The 22,876-nt window shown below is 46.5% G+C and overlaps 2 protein-coding genes and 1 pseudogene across 5 annotated transcripts in view; 1 reads left to right on the top strand and 2 right to left on the bottom strand.

The window, feature by feature from the left end:
- LOC136388045 (folate receptor alpha-like) overlaps window positions 1-20,372 on the bottom strand; it is a 26,109-nt gene extending 5,737 nt beyond the window's left edge. Inside the window, exons 1-2 of the mRNA XM_066360092.1 lie at window positions 20,367-20,372; window positions 2,809-2,994 (exon numbers count right to left, since the gene is read on the bottom strand). Of these exons, the coding sequence (XP_066216189.1) occupies window positions 2,809-2,994; window positions 20,367-20,372 (192 nt within the window). The remainder of the gene's footprint in view (window positions 1-2,808; window positions 2,995-20,366) is intronic.
- Window positions 6,239-6,372, bottom strand: LOC136390122 (small nucleolar RNA U3; annotated as a pseudogene).
- Window positions 19,419-22,876, top strand: ANAPC15 (anaphase promoting complex subunit 15). Of its 4 annotated transcripts, none has more exons than XM_066367592.1 (5): window positions 19,419-19,535; window positions 21,113-21,237; window positions 21,833-21,892; window positions 22,179-22,316; window positions 22,595-22,876. In XM_066367592.1, the coding sequence occupies exons 2-5, from the start codon at window positions 21,118-21,120 to the stop codon at window positions 22,868-22,870; spliced, it is 594 nt and encodes a 197-aa protein (XP_066223689.1). In that variant the 5' UTR covers window positions 19,419-19,535; window positions 21,113-21,117; the 3' UTR covers window positions 22,871-22,876. The 4 variants fall into 4 exon arrangements, with proteins under 4 accessions (XP_066223689.1, XP_066223706.1, XP_066223698.1 ...); XM_066367609.1 differs by having other exon boundaries at window positions 22,481-22,810; XM_066367601.1 differs by lacking the exon at window positions 19,419-19,535 and adding an exon at window positions 19,870-19,967.

Here is a 22,876-nt window from a genome sequence, read left to right as displayed (position 1 = left end):
CTTTTCATTTTGTTGATGGTATCCTTTGCTGTGCAAAAACTTTTATTGTAATTTTATTTTATTTTGTGCAAAAACATTTTTGTTTGATGTAGTCCCGTTTGTTTGTTTCCTTTGCCTGGGGAAATATATCAAAGACAAATATTACTATGAGCAATGTCAGAGAATTTAGTGCTTATATTTTTTTCTAGCAGTTTTTTGTTTGTTTTTTTACTTTTCCGAAGCTGGAAACGGGGAGGCAGTCAGACAGACTCCCGCATGCTCCCGACTGGGATCCACCCGGCATGCCCTCCAGGGGGCGATGCTCTGCCCACCCGGGGCGTCGCTCTGTCGCGACCAGAGCCACTCTAGCGCCTGGGGCAGAGGCCAAGGAGCCATCCCCAGCGCCCGGGCCATCTTTGCTCCAATGGAGCCTCGGCTGCGGGAGGGGAAGAGAGAGACAGAAAGGAAGGGGGGGGGTGGAGAAGCAGATGGGTGCTTCTCCTGTGTGCCCTGGCCGGGAATCGAACCCAGGACTCCTGCACGCCAGGCCGACGCTCTACCACTGAGCCAACCGGCCAGGGCCTTTTTCTAGCAGTTTTATGGTTTTGAATCTTACACTTAAATCTTTAATCCATTTTGAGTTTATTCTTATATATAGTATGAGAATGTGATCTACTTTCTTTTTCTTTCTTTTTTTTTTTTGCTAGAGAGACACAGAGAGAGAGGGAAGGACAGACAGGAAGGGAGAGAGATGACAAGTATCAACTGGTAGTTGCAATGCTTTAGTTGTTCATTGATTGCTTTCTTTTTTTTTCTTTTAATATATATATATATATATATATATATATATATATATATTTTTTTTTTTTTTTTTTTTTTTTTTTTTTTAAGTGAGAGGAGAGGAGACAAAGAAACAGACTCCTGCATGTGCCCAACCAGGATGCACCCAGCAAGCCCCTATGGGGTGATGCTCTGTCCATCTGGGGATGTTGCTCAGCAACTGAGCTATTTTTTGCACCTGAGGTGGGAAGCTCCACAGAGCCATCCTCAGTTCCTGGGGCCAACTCACTTGAGCCAATCAAGCCATGACTGCAGGAGAGGGATAAAGAGAGAAGAGGAGAGGGATGGATAGAGAAGCAGATGTTCACTTTTCCTGTGTGTCCTGACTGGGAATCAAACAGAGGACATCCACACATGGGGCCAATACTCTATCACTGAGCCAACCAGCCAGGGCCTGATTGCTTTCTCATACGTGCCTTGACCAGGGGCTGTTACAGCTGAGCCAGTGACCCCTCGTTCAAACCAGCAACCCTGGGTTCAAGCCAGTGACCTTTGAGCTCAAGCTATGGTTCATGTCTATGATTCCACGCTCAAGCCAATGATCTCAGCATCTCAGATTGACACTGTGCCACCACCTGATCAGGCTAGTTTCTTTCTTTCTTTTTTTTTTTTTTACACATATCTGTCCAATTTTCCCAACACTATTTATTAAATAGGCTGTCTTTATCCCATTGTATATTCTTGCCTCCCTTGTCATACATTTATTGACCATATAGTGCAGGTTTATTTCTGGGCTGTCTATTCTGTTCCATTGATCTTTTTTTTAAAAAAGATTTTATTTATTGATTTTAGAGAGAGAAAAGTGGAGAAGAATGGGAAACATCAACTCTTTGTAGTTGCTTCTCATATGTGCCTTGACTGGACAAACCCGGGCTTTTGAACCAGAGACCTCAGCACTCCAGGTTGACACTTTATCCATCGTGCCACCACAGGTCAGGCAAACATGTATTCTTTTCAAACTATTCCAAAATATTCAAGAGGAGGGAAGGTTCCCAAGCTTATTTTAATGAGGCCAGCATTACTGATGCCAAAATCAGATGAAGGCATTTTAAAAAAAATTATACGCCAATATCCCTGATGAACATAGATGCAAAAATCCTAAATATCATCAAACTGAATTCAGCAATACACTAAACATATCATACACCATGATCAAATGAGATGTATTCCTGGTTCAATATCTGCAAATCAACTGATGTGATACACCAGTGTTTTTCAACCACCAGTCCACAGACTGTCAGGGCATCTATGTCATTTTTTATGCTCGTTTTCTCTTTGTTGAAGTTCTAAGTTCCTTCAGAATCCTTCTAATTAGTGTTTTGAGCTCAGTGATAGATTGATTACCTCCATTACGTTTAGTTGTTTTTCTGAAGATTTCTCCTGTTCTTTCAATTGGGGCATGTTATTTTGTCTCATTTTGGCTGTCTCTCTGTGCTTGTTTCTATTTGCAGAGGTGGATTTAACGGTGAGTGCACCGGGCGCACACCATGGGCCACGACTTCTGAAGGGCCCCGCAAACCCTCAACTTTACACTTTTTTCTAATGTAAGGGGCCCAATATTTTCTTCTGCACCTAGGGCCTCAACTGACCTTAATCTACCTCTGTCTATGTGTTAGGTAAATCTGGTGTCTCCCAGTCTTGTCAGGATGGCCTTAGGTAGTAGGTCTTCTATGGGGCTCAGGGGCACAATCTCCCTGATCACCTGAGCCAGGTCCTCCAAGAGTATCCCTTGTGTGCGTTGTATGTGCCTTCCTGTTGTAGTTGAGCCTTGATTGCTGTTTTCACAGCAGTGGGTAGAACTGACCCTCAGACTAATGGCTCTGAGGATAAAGAGTGGCTATTACCACAATGTGCACGCTGTTATGTGGGGGCTGACCCCATGGAGCAGGATCACCCCAGTGGGGTCTGGTGACTTCCCACACCATCCTATGGGTGTGCTGCTTAAGCAGCTAATTGGGTGGTGCTCTGTTGTGGTCTGAAGCTGGCTACCAGGTGTGCTGGTTCTGGGGCCTCGAGGGAGGGGTTCTGGTACAGGTCAATGTCAGATGTTCCCTGTGACTGGCCCAGGGCTACCTGTTCGGAGCTACAAGCAGTTGGTGGCTGCTTGAACTGGACCTGGATGCTCACTGAAGAGATCAAGTTGCAAACCAGTGCTGGCTGCCACCAGTAATGGGCCTGGAGCAGGTCAGCAAAAAGCACAAGGCAGTTTGAGACCTGCTGCTACCTATGGTTTTCCTTAAGACTCAGCCACTGAAAGCTTTAGATACTATGCAAGCTGAGTGAGGCAGGGTCCCAGGAAGTCTCCGCATGGGGCAAATGGTATTCACCAGGTTACTGCAGATTCAGATTTGGCAATGCTGAGCCTGAGGCCACACAGCAAAAGTCACAGTGTACACCCAGGCCAGAGGCTACCCACCACCCAGTTGGGGCCTGTAGAACTTTGCAGTGGAGTCATCAGGGTAGAATGAGGGGAGAGAAGCAGATGGTCAGCACTCTGTGTGCCCTGACTGGTAATCAAACCTGGGACATCAATATGCCAGGTCGACACTCTATCCACTGAGCCACCGGCCAGGGCCACTATAACTTTCTAAATAAACTTCCTCTCATGATTTGAAGGGAAAAAATCTGTAAGTCCTGCTAAGACTGGCTGCTTGCCACCAAAAGTGCCTTGGACTGTGTGGGAGTTGGGTGGGAGGGGGGTCTCAGGGAGGCCTCAGGGTGGAGCAAGTGGAGTTGACCATGCTAATGCAGATTCAGATATGAAAATGTGGGAGGAGGGCTCAATACAGGAACAATGGCAGCCGTCCCTCCAGCCCTTGCCTTGAATCACACGACTCAGTTTCTCCCTGTCTGTCTCTGGTGGTCCCTCCCCCAGAGCTGTGGTCCCCCTGCCAGAGCCCAGGCCCAGGGTGAGTACCTGTGAGTAAGTCTGTGTGAGGGCCTTTTAAGAAGATGCCGGGGTTTCCAGCAGGCTCCTGTCTCACCCAGAAGGATGGAATCCCTGCTGGTTTTCACAGACAGATATTTTGTGGGCTTCTTTTCCTAGCACTGGTACTCAGTGTGGGGCTGGGACCCCTCGCTCCTCAGGGGGGACTTCTGCAGCTGAGACATTATGATGGGGAAACTCAGGAGTTAAAATTTTAGCTTGAATAATTGTGGTTTTGGTTATGATCAATGGGCATAACGGTTAATGCAAGTAAAAGTTTTTGTGTCAGGAACTGGGATAATGGAACAGGCCTACAGGACTTAATGAGATCTGTGAGGGAATCCACCTTTGTGCCCCAAGGGCAGTGGTGGGATTCAAATAATTTAACAACCGGTTCTCTGCCCTAATGATGGTTTTAAGTATTAAAAAACGATATACCAAAAAGTAGTTTATTATTCCATGCATTTAATATTTAAATAAGAACAATAAAAGAGGTACACAAAATTAGATTGTTATAAGAATTTTAAAATATTAATGAAAAATATTAAATAATACCTGACAAAAAAACAGTAAAACTGTTATTTAAGATATTTCCATATTGCTTCTTGATTGGCGCCCTCACTTGCAATTCTTTTCAACTATGGACAGAATGAACATGATTGTGGACGCTTAGAATACGCTGTTGTAGCCTGACCTGTGGTAGCGCAGTGGATAAAGCGTTCACCTGGAAATGCTGAGGTCACCGGTTCGAAACCCTGGGCTTGCCTGGTCAAGGCACATATGGGAGTTGATGCTTCCAGCTCCTCCCCCCTTCTGTCTCTCCCTCTCCTCTCTAAAATGAATTTTAAAAATAAATAAATAAATAAAAAGAATACGCTGTTGTGCAGATGAACCTTAAAAAGGAGTAAGGAATGTAAATTTGTGATTTCCACATTGGGTGGCTGCCCAGGTGCCCACCTTAGAGAGAACCCTGATTACAAGTGCCATTTTAACAACCAGTTCGCTAAACTCAACAAAAAATTAGGTATCAGTTCTGCTGAACCAGTGCAAACGGCTGAATCCCACCACTGCCCAGGAGATCTGTTAGCAACTCACCTTAGTGCTCCAGGGGACTGCAAGCAAAGCCTTTGTACACCAAAGATTGAACTCTCAATGACTATAATCCAATTACCTTTGACTATGACCTGATTAACACCTTTGACCTCACAAAAACCTTTCCATATCCTTTTCTTCCTCTTATAAAAAAGGTTGGCTGGGAAAGGGGGTTGAGATGATTTGAGAATGCTACCCCCATCTCCCCAGATTGCCCGCCGTTAGAATAAAGTGCCAATGATCACATATGAGAAGCACTTCAAGTTGATGCTTCCTGCTTCTCCTTCCACATTTTTCTTTCTCTAACCTCTCTCTAAAAATCAATTAATTAAATATTTTAAAATAATAATAAAAAACAAAACGTACCAGTGCTCTATCCCAGATCAACTGCGTCAGAATATCTGAGGTAGATGCAGTATTTTAGTTTTCAATTAACCATCAGGTAATTTAAAAAAAAAGAATAAAGTGCCAATGAAGATTCAGTCTCTTGGCCCCGACCAGTTGGGTCAGTGGATAGAGCATTGGCCTGGCATGCAGACGTCCTGGGTTTGATCCCCAGTCAGGGCACACATGAGAAACAACCATCTGCATCTCTTTGCCTCTCTCTCCTCTTCTCTCTCTCTCATAGCCAGTGGCTCCATTGATTCAAGCATTGACCCTGGGTGCTAAGGATAGCTTGGTTGGTTTGAGCATCAGCCTCAGGTGCTGAAGGTAGCTTAGTTGACTCAAGCATTGGCCCCAGACTGTACAATTTTATTTAGTTCTGCTAATAGTTTGCTGAATAATGCAAATAAGTAAAATGTGGCATTTTAGAAATAAGAGTATCATGTTATCCCAGGTATACAAATCATACATGACACAAAAAAGGAAAACATAAACATGACCTGTGGTGGCACAGTGGATAAAGCATCGACCTGGAACACTGAGGTCGCCAGTTTGAAACCCTGGGCTTGTCTAGTCAAGGTACATACAGAAGTTGATGCTTCCTGTTCCTCCCCACTTCTCTCTCACTCTCTCTTTCTAAAAATGAATTGTAAAATTCTTTAAAAAAAAAAGAGAAACATAAGATTTCCTTTGCCTTTTGGAAAAAAGCTAAGCAACACCACAAACTAATAAATATATAAAGGCAGTCTATGCCTGGACCAATAACGAGAGCCTGCCAAGAACCAAGGGTTGCCTGACCAGTGGAAGCACAGTGGATAGAGTGTTGACCTGGAACGCTGAGACCCCAATTTCAAAACCCTGAGGTCTCTGGCTTGAGCACAGTATCGCCAGACTGAGCATGGGATCATCAGCATGAAGTCCAAGGTCGCTGGCCTGAGCCCAAGGTTGCTAGCTTGAGCAGGGGGTCACTGGCTTGGCTGAAGCCCCCCCATCCCCTGTCCCCCATCAAGGCACATATGAGAAAGCATCAATGAACAACTAAAGTAACGCAACTGCAAGTTGATGCTTCTCATCTCTCTCCTTTCCTGTCTCTGTTTTTCTCTCTGTCTCTAGTAACAAACTATAGAAATGATCCCTGAAAGTATAGTCTTACTCTCTGTCTCTAAAAAAGAAAAAAACTAAAGGTTATGATTAACCCAAACCTGTGCAATGGAGGGTAGGGGGAAACCCTTTTCCATTTGTGTTGGGTTAAAGTAGGAAACAAATATATATATATATTTTTTTACAGAGACAGAGAGAGAGTCAGAGAGAGGGATAGATAGGGACAGACAGACAGGAACGGAGAGATGAGAAGCATCAATCATTAGTTTTTCGTTGCAACATCTTAGTTGTTCATTGATTGCTTTCTCATATGTGCCTTGACTGTGGGGCTACGGCAGACCGAGTAACCCCTTGCTGGAGCCAGCGACCTTGGGTCCAAGCTGGTGAGCTTTGCTCAAACCAGATGAGCCCATGCTCAAGCTGGCGACCTCAGGGTCTCGAACCTTGGTCTTCCGCATCCCAGTCAAACGCTCTATCCACTGGGCCACCGCCTGGTCAGGCAGGAAACAAATCTTTGACTATTGAAAAGTGAGGTCTGGCCTGACCTGTAGTAGTGCAGTGGATACTCTGAGGTCGCCAGTTTGAAACTCCAGGCTTGCTTGGTCAAGGCACATATGGGAGTTGATGCTTCCTGCTTCTCTCCCCTTCTCTCTCTCTAAAATGAATAAAAAATTTTTTAAAAAAAGGAACTTTAAAAAAAGAAAAATAAAAGTGAAGTCTATATCCCTTCCCTTTGAATGCAGACAGGCTCTGTGACTGCTTTGACCAATAGAATATGGTAATAGTGGTGCTCTGCCAGTTTCTTGCTCCAGGACTTAAGGGACTATTGTGGACTGAACATTTGTGTCTCTCCAAAATTCATATGTTGAAACCCTACTCAGCCCCATGTGATAGTATTAAAGGCATGGTCTTGGGAGTTGATTAGAATTAGATGAGAGTAGAGCCCTAATAAGAGTCATGAGAGCTTGACCAGGCAGTGACGCAGTGGATAGAGCGTCAGACTGGGATGCAGAGGACCCAGGTTTGAGACCCCGAGTTCGCCAGCTTGAGCGTGGGCTCATCTGGCTTGAGGAAAAAAAAAAAAAAAACCTCACCAGCTTGGACCCAAGGTCACTGGTTCAAGCAAGGGGTTACTCGGTTTGCTGAAGGCCCGCAGTCAAGGACCATATGAGAAAGCAATCAATGAACAACTAAGTGTCACAACAAAAAACTGATGATTGATGCTTCTCATCTCTCTTTGTTCCTGTCTGTCTGTCCCTATCTATCCCTCTCTCTGACTCTCTCTCTGTCTCTGTAAAAAAAAAAAAAAAAAAAAGAGTCATGAGAGAGCGTGTTTTTCTCTCTGCTCTCCACCAGTCAGGATACATGACGAATTCAGCAGTCTGCAAAGGAAAAGGGTCCTCACTGGAATCGACCATGCTGGCACCCAGATCTTGGACTTCTAGCCTTCAGAACTATGAGAAATAAATTAAGAGCCCCAGTCTATGGTATCCTGTTATAGCCACCTAAAGTAAGACGGACAGTGGCAACTTCTATTTCTTGTATCTTGGAATACTAGCTCTTAGATCCTTCAGCCACCATATAAGAAGCCTGATACCCTACTGGAGATGCTCAGGGACTACCCAAAGGGGAGGGGGTTGTAGCTGAAGCCAACCTTCCCACAGTACCTTCCCTAGTGCCAACCATCTGAGTAAAATCATCTTAGATGCTCAAGACCAGTCCAGACACTAGTTGAATATCACCAAGGAGAAGGATTATCCACCTGAGTCTTGCCCAAATACCTGGCTCACAAAAATCTGGAAATATAATAAGAGAGCTATTACTTTAAGCTGCTATGTTTGTTTGATTATTTAATTTTGTATTTTAGAATAATTTTTTACTTACCTAAAAAATTGCAAAAGTACTAAAGAGAGAAGAGTACCTGTATACTTTTCATCCAGCTTCTCCAAATGTTGACTGACATCTTAACCTTACCAAAATACTGACGGGGTTTAGGACAGGCCTCCCCAAGATGAGCTACTTTGGCATTGGATTGCCTTGAGGTGAAAATACATCATTTTTGGTATATATTAGTGATGTGCTGTGAGAAAAAGAGAATATACCATGGAAGTGTGCAAGAAGAAGAATTAACCTCTTCTGGGGCCTCAGGAGAGACAGACCTGGCTCGTTGAAGGAGCACAGCATCCCAAGCAGATGAATGTATTGTGCAAAGGCCCGGAGACACAAAGCATTTTAGTGGGTCTGAGGCTTTTGGGAAGTGGTTGGGGTAGAGGAAGGAAGGGGGAACCCTGGCCAGATGGTTCAGTTGGTTGGAGCATCATCCTGATATGCAAGGGTTTGCAGGTTCAATCCCAGGTCGGGGCACATACAGAAACAGATAGATGTTTCTGTCTCTCCTTCCCTCTCTCCCTAAAAGTCAATAAATAAATTTTTAAAAATTAAAAAGCAAGGAGGTGGTTGGCTCTAGGTGAGGTGGACAGGAAGGCAGGGTCAGATACTGCCTGGCAGGGACTTTGGCTCACAGTTGAAAAGCAGTAGGAAGCCAGGAAAAGGTTTTAGGCTGCTATGTGAGATTTGGAAGTGGTGCAAGAAACCAGTCAGTTATTACATGGCCCAGGTTCCAGGGGGTGAGAGTCTGAACTAGAGTGGGACATGGTGATGGAGAAAAGAGATCTGGCAAAGCATCTGGGAGCGAAAGGGACATACCAGGGACCAGAATCTCCCAAGTTTACAGCAGCACTGCAGTGGTGAAAAAGTAAGCGACTGGTTGCTTCCCTGAACCCATTTTCCAAAATGGTGCCTATTCAAATGAGAGTAAGGGAGATACAGACTCCCACATGAACCTGGACCAGGATCCACCTGGCAACCCCCGTCTGGCGCCAATGCTCTGCCCATCTGGGGCGGCTCACAACTGAGCTATTTATTTTTAGCGCCTGAGGTGGAGGCTTGACAGAGTCATCCTCAGCACCGAGGGCCAATGTGCTCAAATCACTCAAGCCATGACTGCAGGAGGGAAGGGTGGGGGGAGAAGCAGATGGTTGCCTCTCCTGTATGCCCTGACGGAATCTAAAGCCAGGACATCCATATGCCCGGTTGATGCTCTTCCACTGGGCAACTGGCCAGGGCCTCCATCAGACTTTTTTTTTTTTTACAGAGACAGAGAGAGAGTCAGAGAGAGGGATAGATAGGGACAGACAGACAGGAACAGAGAGATGAGAAGCATCAATCATTAGTTTTTCATTGTGACACCTTATTTGTTCATTGATTGCTTTCTCATATGTGTCTTGACTGTGGGCCTTCAGCAGACCGAGTAACCCCTTGCTCAAGCCAGCAACCTTGGGTTCAAGCTGGTGAGCTTTGCTCAAACTAGATGAGTCCGTGCTCAAGCTGGCGATCTCGGGGTCTCGAACCTGAGTCTTTCACATCTCAGTTCGACGCTCTATCCACTGCACCACTGCCTGGTCAAGCTCCAACAGACTTTTTAAAAATTAATTTATTATTTTAAAATGTGGTAAAATATACATAGTATAAAAGTTACCATTTTAAAATGTATAGTTTACGTTCACACTGTTGTGGAACCATTTCCACATAGCATCCATCTCCAAAACTTCCTGAACTGAAACTGTGCACCCATCAAACACTAACTCCCATGTCCCATCCTCCAGCCCCTGTATCTCCATTCTACTTTCTATCTCTATAGATCTGATTTATCTAGGTACCTCATATTAAGTGGATTTATTACAGTCTTTGTCCTTTGTGACTGGCTTCTTTCACTTAGCATAATGTCTTCAAAATTCACCCATGTTGATAATCAAGTTTTTTTGTCTTTTTTTTTTTTAAACAAAAGAGACAGACAAGGAGAGAGATGAGAAGCATCAATTCTTTTTTTTTTGTGTGTGTGTGTTTTTCTGAAGTTGGAAACGGGGAGGCAGTCAGACAGACTCCCGCATGCGCCCGACCAGGATCCACCCGGCATGCCCACCAGGGGCCGATGCTCTGCCCATCTGGGGCGTCGCTCTGCTGCAACCAGAGCAATCCTAGCGCCTGAGGCAGAGGCCACAGAGCCATCCTCAGCGCTCAGGCCAACCTTGCTCCAATGGAGCCTTGGCTGCAGGAGGGGAAGAGAGAGACAGAGAGGAAGGAGAGGGGGAGGGGTGGAGAAGCAGATGGGCGCTTCTCCTGTGTGTCCTGGCCAGGAATCGAACCCAGGACTCCTGAGAAGCATCAATTCTTCATTGCAGCACCTTAGTTGTTCATCAATTGCTCTCTCATATATGTGCCTTGATTGGGGACACTCTAGCCAAGCCAGTGACCCCTTGCTCAAGCCAGTAACTTTGGGCTTCAAACCAGCAACCATGAGATCATGTCTATGATCCCACACTCAAGCTGGTGACCCTGCGCTCAAGCTAGTGAACCCAGGCTCAAGCCGGCAACCTCAGGGTTTCAAACCTGGGTCCTCAGAGTCCAAGGCCAATGACTGGTCAGGTGATACATAACAGTTTTTAAGGTAAAAGTGAGAGTAAAGATTGGTGTAAAGGTTGCTGAAACTATGACACAGAGACTAAGGAAGCAGAGCCAAGGGAAGACTGTGAGAAATGTGGGCAAAGGCTAACACCTTTGCTCTGTGCTTGTTTTCTTCATAACAAACAAGGAGCAGCCCTTTTATGACTGCACTCCACCTCCACAGCACACAGCTAAACAAATTTATTATCTCAGAGTTACAAGTCTCACTGGGCTACAGTCAAGGTTTCCAGAAAGCAATCCATTCCTTCCTGGAAGATCTAGATGAGGATCAGTTCCCTTGCCTTTTCTAGCTTTTTTTTTTTTTTTTTTTTTAATGAGAGGAGGGGAGATAGAGAGACAGACTCCTGTATGGGCCCCGACCAGGATCCACTCAGCAACCCCCGACGGGTGCTGATGCTTGGAACAACCAAGCTATCCTCAGCACCTGAGCCAATGTTCCAACCAATTGACCCACTGGCTGAGAGAGCAGAAGAGAGAGAGAAAGGGGAGAGGAGGGGAAGAGAAGCAGATGGTTGCTTCTCATGTGTGCCCTAACCGGGGACAGAACCTGGGGCATACACATGCCAGGCCTATGCTCTATCCACTGACCCAACCGGTCAGGGCCATTTTTCCAGCTTCTAAAGGCTGCCTGCATTCTTTGGCTCATGCCCCTTTCTCTATCATCAAAGCCAGCAGTGTAGCATCTCTCTGACTCTTCTTTTTACCTCATATCCTTTTTTTTTCTGGACATAGAAAATCTTTCTGATTTTCTGACCACAGAAAGTCTTTCCAATTTTTGATATTAAGGATTTATATGATATAAACAGATTGGGTTCCCCTGGCTAATCTGGACTAATCTCCCCATTTTAAATTCCTTAACCTTAATCACATCTGCGGTGTGCCTTTTTTTTTTTTTTTTTTTTTTTTTTTTTTCCATTTTTCTGAAGCTGGAAACAGGGAGAGACAGTCAGACAGACTCCCGCATGCGCCCGACCGGGATCCACCCGGCACGCCCACCAGGGGCAACGCTCTGCCCACCAGGGGGCGATGCTCTGCCCATCCTGGGCGTCGCCATATTGCGACCAGAGCCACTCTAGCGCCTGAGGCAGAGGCCACAGAGCCATCCCCAGCGCCCGGGCCATCTTTGCTCCAATGGAGCCTCGGCTGCGGGAGGGTAAGAGAGAGACAGAGAGGAAAGCACGGCGGAGGGGTGGAGAAGCAAATGGGCGCTTCTCCTATGTGCCCTGGCCGGGAATCGAACCCGGGTCCTCCGCACGCTAGGCCGATGCTCTACCACTGAGCCAACCGGCCAGGGCTGCGGTGTGCCTTTTGCCATGTCAAATACCATTCACAGGTTCTGGGATTAGGACAGGGACATCTTTGGGAGGCCTTTATTCTGCCTCACACTCTTGAGTACTGAGTGATGGTGAGTGTGTGTGCCGGTTTGTACAGGTTTGTGTCCCCTCAGCTGTTACTCCCAACACACTGGATCTCTCTTCCCACTTTTTTATTGTTTTAGCTTTGGTCAGTGTGAGGAAACCTTAGCTTCAGTAAGCAAATATATGCAAACACACCATGCAAATCAGGGCCTGGCTTGAGCACTCCTCCTGGGGCTGCTTTCTGAGGGACAGGAAGAGAATCCAAAGAGATCGCTGCTAGCTCACCCATCCATCCTACTCTGAGTCAGCCCAGAGAGGCCCCAATAACTGTTTGCTGACCAAAAATAAATGAGCTTTTGGGTGGCCTTGAGGTAGAAGGAACCTTAGACATCAGGCAAAGGTACACTCCCTCCGCCAGCCTACGCAGAGGGGCCTCCAAACTCCCCCAGCATCCTCACATGCCATGCTCTCCTGCCTGGTCAGTCTCTTCATTCACCCCCACCCCCAGCGCCCACTCATGGAGTCCCCTCCCACCTGGAAGGTTTCCTCTCTCCCTCCTTCTCTCTGCCTCTAACTCCAAAGCATCCTCCAAGACCTACCCAGCTCAAGGAAGTCTTTTTCAATGTCTCCTTGTCTTCTTCCAAGAATATGTGTCAGCCTTTGAGTTCAGGGCATTGTCTTGTGGTAAGTACTGTTTCTCTCATTGTGTCTACCACCATCTGCAGTGAGCACACCATACCCTTTCAGGTCTGTGTGCTTTTGTATATGTCATCCCCTCTTGTCTAAAATGTCCTCTCCCAACTTCTCCTGCAAGGTGCCATCTCCCCAAGGAGCTGTCCCCGCATTCTCTCCCATGCTTTACCTTTCTCTTCTCAATGTTCTTAATCTTCTCAGAACCTGTTTCCACTGTAGCACTTGTAGCATATAGGCACATGAACTAATTCAATTCCATTAGACTGAAGGGAAAAAGTCATACTGTACAAACATCTCTGAGCGGCTACTCTATGCCAGGTCCTATCTGTGCTAGGTATCGAGGAAATAAAGTGGAGCCAGAGACCCACCCTCAGAGTTTAATAATTTGCTTTATGTCTTTCGAACTAGACTGGGGGCTCCCAGAGGATGAGGACTCAGTTCTGATTATTCTGTAGGTCTCCATCACCCAGAACAGACCAACCTATAAGAAAACTTTGAAGAGTAAAAAATGGACATTTTTTTTGTTGTTGTAGCTTCAGCTTGGACAAGCCACTTCACCTTCCAGAGCATCACATTTATCATATGCTGAGGACAGGATTCTTAGTGCTGGGGTGAGAATAAGAAGAAACTATAGCCTGACCAGGTGGTGGCACAGTGGATAGAGCATCGAACTGGGATGTGGAGGATCCAGGGTCGAGACCCCGAGGTCCCCAGTTTGAGTGCAGGTTCATCTTGTTTGAGCAAAGCTCACCAGCTTGGACCCAAGGTCACTGGCTTGAGCAAGGAGTTACTCTGTCTGCTGTAGCCCCCTAGTCAAGGCACATATGAGAAAAGCAATCAATGAACAACTAAAGTGCCACAATGAAAAATTGATGCTTCTCATCTCTCTCCCTTTCTGTCTATCCCTATCTATCCCTCTCTCTGTCAATTAAAAAAAGAGAGAGAGAGGAAACTATGATGTGAAAGCTCTTTGGAGATCAAATATCCTGCAGTATGCATTAAAGATAGTGACAGTCCCTTCTGTCCCCCACCAGGGCCTGCCACACACCTCAAGAATTGTGGAAGCAGCTTTCAGTAGCACTGAATTCACATCAGTCAGCTCTGGCCCTTCCTGAATCCTGGAGACATTTCTGCACAGAGCTTTGGATCCCTCTCCATTCTATGAGCTCTTACTGTTGGGAAATCACCATCATGCCTCCTGCTTTCAGTCCAGGCCTTGCTTATTTAAAACACAATGAAAGAGCCTGACCAGGTGGTGGCGCAGTGGATAGAGTGTCGGACTGGGATGCAGAAGACCCAGGTTCGAGACCCGAGGTCACCAGCTTGAGCGCGGGCTCATATGGCTTGAGCAAAAAGCTCACCAGCTTGAGCCCAAAGTCGCTGGCTTGAGCAAGGGGTTACTCGGTCTGTTGAAGGCCCGCGGTCAAGGCACATATGAGAAAGCAATCAATGAACAACTAAGGTGTCGCAATGTGCAATGAAAAACTAATGATTGATGCTTCTCATCTCTCCGTTCCTGTCTGTCTGTCCCTGTCTATCCCTCTCTCTGACTCTCTCTCTGTCTCTGTAAAAAAAAAAAAAAGAAAGAAAGAGAACATAACATCTCAGAACAGAAAGGGCTAGATTGCAGGGACTCACATCAGAGCTGAAAACATGGTTGGGGTATTATGTTAGAGAAAACAAAACTTGAGAGATGAGGAGGGTCCTGCTCATCTTGCTGGGGTTCACAGCAAGTCAGCAATAGGGGCAACGTAAGACCCCCAACTCCTAGTTCCCATGCTATCCACTCCATCTAAAGGCCACCAAGGCCCTTCTACATATGAGTCCACCTATCATTCTTTCTCTCTCCATCCCCAGACACCTAGTTCTGCCCCTAAAGGATTCTTACTATTTTCCAAACACATCATCTGCTTTCAACTACATGCCCTTGCATGTCATATATGCCTCTGTGTACCCCTTCTCCTATTTATCTACCAGGTAAACTATTGATACTTATCCCTCAAAGAACACTCAAATGTTTCCTTTCCTGGAACAAAGTATAAATTCAGTTTAGGTAGAACCCATTCATTTCTCCCTCCTCTGTGCTCTCATAATACTCTCTATATATATTGATTTTTAACATTTACTACCCTCCTCTGTAATTGTCTTTGTCCTTACTACACTGTAGTTTTTTCTAGTACAGGCATTACTTCTGCTTAATGTCTCTGTCCAAAGACCTATCAAGGTGTCTGGCACACAGTTGACACTCAGTAAATGTTGACTAAACAGTGAAACAAATGGCCTGACCAGGCAGTGGCACAGTGAATGGAGCATTGGCCTGGGAAGCAGAGGACCCAGGTTTGAAACCCTGAGGTCACCAGCTTGAGCACGAGCTCACTGCCTGATTGTAGGGTCATAGATATAACCCCATGGTCACTGGCTTGAGCCCTAAAGTTGCTGGGGATCACTGGGTCAGCTGAAGTCCCCTGGTCAAGGTACATATGAGAAAGCAATCAATGATCAACTAAGGTGCTGCAATAAAGAACTGATGCTTCTCACCTCTCTTTCTTCCTGTCTGTCTGTCCCTATCTGTTCCTCTCTTTGTCTCTGTCTCTCTCACTAAAACAAACAAAACAAAACAACAAAAAGCCCAGGGAAACAAATGAAAAAATATGGGGCAAATTATGTAACCTCTTTTTTTTTTTTTTTTTTTTTTTTTTTTTTGACAAAGACAGAGAGAGTCAGAGAAAGGGACAGATAGAGACAGATAGACGGGAAGGAAGAGAGATGAGAAGCATCAGTTCTTCATTGCAGCACCTTAGTTGATCATTGATTGCTTTCTCATATGTGCCTTGACTGGAGGGCTACAGCAGAGCAAGTGACCCCTTGCTCAAGCCAGTGACCTTTGGGCTCAAGCCAGCAACCATAGGGTTATGTCTATGATCCCACACTCAAGCCAGAGACCCTGCACTCAAGTCGGTGAAACTGTGTTCAAGCCAGCAACCTCGGAATTTCGAACTTGGGTCCTCCATGTCCCAGTCCGACGCTCTATCCACTGCACCACCGCTTGGTCAGGCACTTAACCTTTTAAAGTTTATTTTTATTATCCTTGAAATGAAAGAAAGTGAAACATTTGGCAAGGATAAATGATGGATAATGAATTTAGAATAAATAGTACTATTATTGATTCAGTTGCAGGAGCCCAAAACGGGCAACTATTCAATATTTCTACTTATTCCTCTTCTTTTTTTCCCCTCCCCCAGGTAACCAGTCACTATTATTTGATGTACTTGTCTGAGGACCTTGGTAAGAAATTCTAAGTTACAAGGGAATTTCCATCTGACTAGAGATCTCAGGAAGAATAGGAGGCAAAGGACGCTAGAGGATCCTGTAAAGAAAAGAAAAAAAGCCTGACCAGGCGGTGGTGCAGTGGATAGAATGTCGGACTGGGATGCAGAGGACCCAGGTTTGAGACCCTGAAGTCATCAGCTTGAGCGCGGGCTCATCCGCCTTGAGCAAAAAAAAAAAAAGGTCACCAGCTTGGACCCATGGTCGCTGGCTCGAGCAAGGGGTTACTCGGTCTGCTGAAGGCCCATAGTCAAGGCACATATGAGAAAGCAATCAATGAACAACTAAAGTGTCGCAACAAAAAACTGATGATTGATGCTTCTCATCTCACTCCGTTCTTGTCTGTCTGTCCCTATCTATCCCTCTCTCTGACTCTCTCTCTGTCCCTGTAAAAAAAAAAAAAAGGCATCAATCTGGGATGGGGATGCTGAGGACCCAGGTTTGAAACCCTGAGGTCGTCAGCTTGAGCGTGGGATCACAGACATGACCTCATGGTCACTGGCTTGAGTCCAAGGTTGCTGGCTTGAGCAAGGGGTCATTGGCTCAGCTGAAGCCCCCAGTCAAAGCACATATGAGAATGAACAACTAAAGTGCAATCAATGAACAACTAAAGTGCTGCAACAAGAAGTTGGTGCTTCTCATCCCTTTACTTTTGTGTCTGTCCCTGGCTGTTCCTTTGTCTCCTCTCTCTCACTTAAAAAGAAAAAAAAGAAACAGGAGAGACTAATGGGGACATAAGTTCCAGATAAGGCCAGCAGGGAGAGGTCAGGCTGGATCTTAGGGATATAAAAACCACTCAGTCTGTGCCCTCAAGGAGCTCAAGGCCTGCTGAGAAAACACAATTTTGTACAAAACCAAACTGTAGTGGCTGTTTCCTTTTTGATACTACTTCTTTATTTGGTTTCCAGGGTATCATCCAACTTGCCAGGCCTTCTAATATTTTTGTAATCCTTTTGGCTCTCCTTCTCAGTCTGGCTTGCCCAGTGGTGGGATTCAGATGATTTGTACCAGTTTGGCAGAACCAATACCTAATTTTTTGTTGAGTTTGATGAACAGGTTGTTAAAATGGCACCTATAATCAGGATTCTCTCTAAAGTGGGTGCCTGGGCAGCCTCCCAATGTGGAAATCACAAATTTACATTCCTTACTCTTTTTTAACATTCATCTGCTCAACAGCGTATTCTAAGAGCCCATAGTCATGTTCATTCTGTCCATGGATGAAAAAAAATTGCAGGTGAGGATGCCAATCAAGAACCAATATGAGCCTGACCAGGCGGTGGCGCAGTGGATAGAGCGTTGGACTGGGATGCGGAAGGACCCAGGTTAGAGACCCCGGGGTTGCCAGCTTGAGCGTGGGCTCATCTGGCTTGAGCAAAAAGCTCACTAGCATGGACCCAAGGTTACTGGCTCGAGCGGGGCTTACTCAGTCTGCTGAAGGCCCGCGGTCATGGCATATATGAGAAAGCAATCAATGAATAACTACGGTGTCGCAACGAAAAACTGACAATTGATGCTTCTCATCTCTCTCCGTTCCTGTCTGTCCCTATCTATCCCTCTATCTGACTCTCTCTCTCTGTCCCTGTAAAAAAATATATATATATATATAAAAAAAGAACCAATATGAGGCCCTGGCCAGTTGGCTCAGTGGTAGAGCGTCAGCCTGGCGTGTGGGAGTCCCGGGTTTGATTCCTGGCCAGGGCACACAGGAGAGGCGCCCATTTGCTTCTCCACCCCTCCCCCTCTCCTTCCTCTCTGTCTCTCTCTTCCCCTCCCGCAGCCGAGGCTCCATTGGAGCAAGGATGGCCCGGGCGCTGGGGATAGCTCTGTGGCCTCTGCCTCGGGCACTAGAATGGCTCTGGTTGCAACAGAGCAACGCTCCAGATGGGCAGAGCATCGCCCCCTGGTGGGCATGCCAGTTGGATCCCCGTCAGGCGCATGCGGGAGTCGGTCTGACTGCCTCCCCATTTCCAGCTTGGGGGGGGGGGGAGAACCAATATGAAAATATTGTATCTTGAATAACTGTTTTACTTCTTTTGGTCAGGTATTATTTAACATTTTTTCATTAATATTTTAAAACTTTTTTATAATATAATCTAGTTTGTGTACCTCTTGTTCTCATGAAATAATAAACTACCTTCTAGTATACCGTTTTTTTTATACTTAAAACAGTCATTATGGCAGAGAACTGGTTGTTATTTGAATACCACCACTGTGGTTGGGGCAGGAGTATATTTGTGGACTGCTGGCCCTGAAAGAGGCTGATAGATGATAGAGCTTAATAGGAGTTGGGTTTGAAAGGCGTCTTGAGCTTGACCTGTGGTTCCACAGTGGATAGAGCATGACCTAGAATGCTGAGGTCGCTGGTTCGAAACCGAGGGCTTGCAGGGTCAAGGTACAAATGGGAAGCAATTACAAGTGGATGCTTCCCGCTCCTCACCCCTCTTCTCTTTCTCCATTCTCTAAAATTAATAAATAAAATATTTTTAAAAGGAAAGAAAGGCCTCTTGGCAAAAAGTACGAGGATCCCTGAAAGGAGGGGTGAGCCAGGCAAAAGAGTGGAAGAGATGAGGGTGACCACTAAGGGAATTTGGCCCTGGTCAGGAAAGGGCAGCTGATTTCCTCGCTGCTGAGGAATTCAGCTGTGCCTGAGAATGACTAGTTACTTGGACCTTAACTATTCTCAAATACAGAACTGGATAGGCTATCTTAAGAGACAAGTGGACCATTACTGGCCTCAGGAGTCTGGTTTCTCTACTGGACTGCGAGGTGTTCTGGCAGGGGTCATGTTCCTAGATTTATCCTAAGCTTCTTGCAGAGCCCAGATTATAGTAGGGACTAAATATTTCCGCTGAAAGCATACATACGAATATATGCACCCAAACGGGAAACCGAATTAGGGAGGACAAATGCCAGAAAACTAAACACCGATCCCAGCTTAGAAGCAAACTAATTTTCCCAGCATGCAGCAGCAAAAACACGCCCACTGCTAACGCCGGTCATCCTGCTCAGCAGGGGTTGGCAAGCCAATAGTCTGTGGGCAAGGGGCGGGGTTAAGTGGAGTCATTGGCGGCGGCGGCGGGTGAAGAGGCCAATTGGCTGAGTTTCAAGGCGGGGCTAACAGAGTAGGCGCGACAAATGTCTACCTCCAACAACGTGACTAAGGTGTGACGTCACATCCGGTGTGGTGGGCGGGAGCGGGAAACAAAAGCAGGCCAATGACGCATGCGTTTGGTGTATCCCGGTTCTGGTGGATTCTTCCGCTCAGGATTGAAGTGCTTCCGGGTCGCTGCCGGCTGCCACTTTTCGGCGTGGTAAGTACTGAAGCATGGGTGCGCCTGCTGTCTCCTTACCCCTTCCTCCCTCCCCCAGAGAAACCCCGCTCCCCTGGCCCGCCTCCTCGGGAGCTCCGTGTTCAGACTCCTTTTTATATTAAAGAGCGCCGGCTCATTGGCCGCTTCTTTGAGACTAAGCCCCACCCCGTCACCCAAGATCCGTCACTCATTGGTGTCACTTCTTGTCACCCAGTATTTCGTCCAGTTAATTGGCTCTATTCAAGCGCCGCTCCTTTCGCCATTACTACCCTATAAAGGCAAATACCTCTCTGAATCCCGCCTCTGCCTTCTTCCTGTTGGTCAACCCCACGGTTATTATAATAAGCAAAGAATGGGCGGTGGCTTTGCTGCGAGGGTTTGGGTTACCGGATCCTCGGTTTTTGTTCTTCTCAGTTCTTTTGGGAGATGAGGGTTGGTACTGTTGTACCTGTTATATGGTTGCGGAGGCTGAGGTCCACGGAATGGCAGGGCTGGCCCCGGATCAATCAGATAAATTAGGGCAAACGCAGAACTAGACCTAGATTTTTTTTCTCCTGTTCTTCGCTAGTGCCCGGGGTGGATCCCTTGCTCGGGGCAGTTCTCTGCCACATTTCACTGTTACCTAGAACCCAGTCTTTGCCTTCGCTGGGCCTCAGTTTTCTTGTGGGCTGGAAGGTTTTAATTCATATTCTCTGAGACGTTCCTTGTTATCTCCCTCAGCTGCTAATCTGAGCTGAATTTACTTGTTCTCTCACATGTTAGTTCATCCATTCAATCTTCCATCTACTTATACATTTACCCATGCCTTAAGAATGTCTTACTGAACCATACCTGCATGGACCCCCACCCCCACCCCACCACCCGCAATTTGGCTGCGGTGTATGAGAGAGGTGGTTAGTGTCCTAAATTTCTGACATTGGATTGATATGTACATCATAAAGGAGCAAAAAGTAGTTCTTAGTGTTTGGAGGAGATAGAGACAATTTCTTTCTTTCTTTTTTTTTAATGTTTATTGTATTGATTTTAAAGAGAGGGAGAGAGACAGGAACATGCATCTGCTCCTGTAGGTGCCCTGACTGGAGATCAAACTGGCAACCTCTGCACTTTGGGATGATGCTAACCAACTGAGCTATCCAGCCGGGGCGATAGAGACAGTTTCAATAGAACCCTGCTACTTCTTAATTTTGCACTACTGGTCTGCATTTTGGATTCCTGCCTTTACATTTGGCTTCCATTCTCTTTCCTCCTGGAACAGTTTACAAACAGCTTTACTTATCCATAAAGTAGATTACCTTACTTAACGATCAGAGTAACTATGAGGGTGGTATATTTGTTATTATCCCCATTTTATAGATGAGGAAAGTGGGGCTCAGTGAGGTTAAGTGACTTGGCCAAGGTCAAACAGCTAGGGATGGAGCTAGGACTCAAACCCAGGTCTGTCTGATTCCCACAGGGAAGAGCTGCTTCCCTGCTCCCTTCCACTCCAACCCACCACCAAATCAAACTGTAACCTAAATAAAAACCAAAGCCAAACACATCTGAAGGCTGGATTCACCTGATCTTTTCCCTCTGTCTAGGAGCCATGTCCACCTTGTTTCCTTCACTGTTCCCCCGTGTGACTGAAACTTTGTGGTTTAATCTGGATCGACCTTGTGTAGAAGAGACAGAGCTGCAACAGCAAGAACAGCAGCATCAGGCCTGGGTGAGTGAGGGCCTAGCACAGTGGTGGAGCCTCAGTCAAGGATAACCCCCTTCACTAGCCATGAGCTAGTCTTTGGAGACCTGCCCTGGAGGAGCTTTTTGCTTTGAAATGAGAATAATCCGGCTGGGAAGCTCGGTTTTCATCTTTGTGTTAACCTAATTTTCTGAGGGACCATGGGACCTGTAGGCTAGATTGAAGCCCAGACTCTTCCCTAAAGCATAGGAAATAATAATTTTGATTATTTATTGAGGACCTAGCAGGTGAAGCCCAGACTCTTCCCTAAAGCATAGGAAATAATAATTTTGATTATTTATTGAGGACCTAGCAGATGCCATGTTCCAGGCTGATAGTCTCTCACTTCACCCTCACCATAATCTTATGAGGGAACCAAAGCCCAGAGAGTTTATGTCATTGGGTCAAGTTCATAAGTAAGTGGCAGATGACAGGAGAGAAAGGGATTGAATCTTCCTGAGAACTAGGAGGAAGCTGCTCCTTCACACTTGAGTGTCTGCTGGTGGGCAGGGTGGTCCAGTCCCACACCTCTGACCTTCTCTGCTTGGGCACTGACCCTGCTTTTCTTCCCCTTTGGCCACAGCTCCAGAGCATTGCCGAGAAAGACAACAACCTGGTACCTATTGGCAAACCAGCCTCAGAGGTGAGTGGGTTCCATGTGGACTAAGGCTTTGCACTAATTCTGAAGGGCCTGCCTCTGACTCCAGAAGAGCTGTGGTCCTCAGCTCTGGATAGAGGCCAGAAATAGGAGCTAGAGGGGGGTGGACATTGGGCCCAAAACTAAGGTCCTGCAGAACATACACCAGCCTGCTAGACTCAGGTAGGGCAGGGGTGGGGAGCAGGGAGTCATCTGTTGGTTCCAGTGGGCTAGCCCTTGAATTAGTCCAAGAAGGCCTGTAGAGTCTATAGGTTCTCCCCTGCCTCATTAGCATTATGATGACGAGGAAGAAGAGGATGAAGATGATGACGAGGATAGTGAAGAGGACTCAGAGGATGATGAAGACATGCAGGACATGGACGAGATGAATGACTACAATGAGTCACCTGATGATGGAGAGGTCAACGAGGTAGGCAGGGATGTAGGGAGGGCCTCTGCTCCTGGACCCCTGCCCCTGACCTAATTGGTGGCCAAGGGGTACAGAAATCCTGGATCCAGACATGACAGGGATCTGGGACTGGGGCTGGCTGGGTGGCTGAGGCCCCTCCCCACCCACACCAGCCTCCTCTCCAGGTGGATATGGAAGGCAACGAACAGGATCAGGACCAGTGGATGATCTAGGTAGACAAGGCAGGGTGGCCTCAGGGAGATTCCAGGCCAACCCAACCTATCCTGTAACCCCTGCAGAACCAACTGATCACCCCAGTGCCTGAAAGCTCTTCGTCAGGCACCTCCTCAGCTGCTGCCAGGATCTGGTCTCCTTGGCCCCTCCCAGGCCATCAGCTTGTTCTTGAATCCCCAGGGCCTGAGCCCACCCCACCTTTCTGGCCAGTACCTCACCCCTTGACTGCCAGGTGTAGTCTCTTTCTAAATCTCTTTAATAAAGACACAGGACTGATATTTTCCCCATGTCTATTCCCTATTTGTTGGTGGGAACCAGAGGAATCCAGCATCTTCTCTTGAGCTTTG

This window comes from Saccopteryx leptura, chromosome 1, assembly GCF_036850995.1.
Source record: "Saccopteryx leptura isolate mSacLep1 chromosome 1, mSacLep1_pri_phased_curated, whole genome shotgun sequence".
In the NCBI taxonomy this organism is placed as follows: domain Eukaryota; kingdom Metazoa; phylum Chordata; class Mammalia; order Chiroptera; family Emballonuridae; genus Saccopteryx; species Saccopteryx leptura.
This window is presented reverse-complemented; position numbering and strand designations above follow the sequence as displayed.

Coding starts and splice junctions, on each gene's coding strand:
- ANAPC15 (XM_066367592.1), top strand. CDS start 21,118: ATGTCCACCTTGTTTCCTTCACTGTTCCCCCGTGTGACTGAAACTTTG. Junction 21,238..21,832: donor AACAGCAGCATCAGGCCTGG/GTGAGTGAGGGC, acceptor CTTTGGCCACAG/CTCCAGAGCATTGCCGAGAA. Junction 21,893..22,178: donor TTGGCAAACCAGCCTCAGAG/GTGAGTGGGTTC, acceptor CTGCCTCATTAG/CATTATGATGACGAGGAAGA.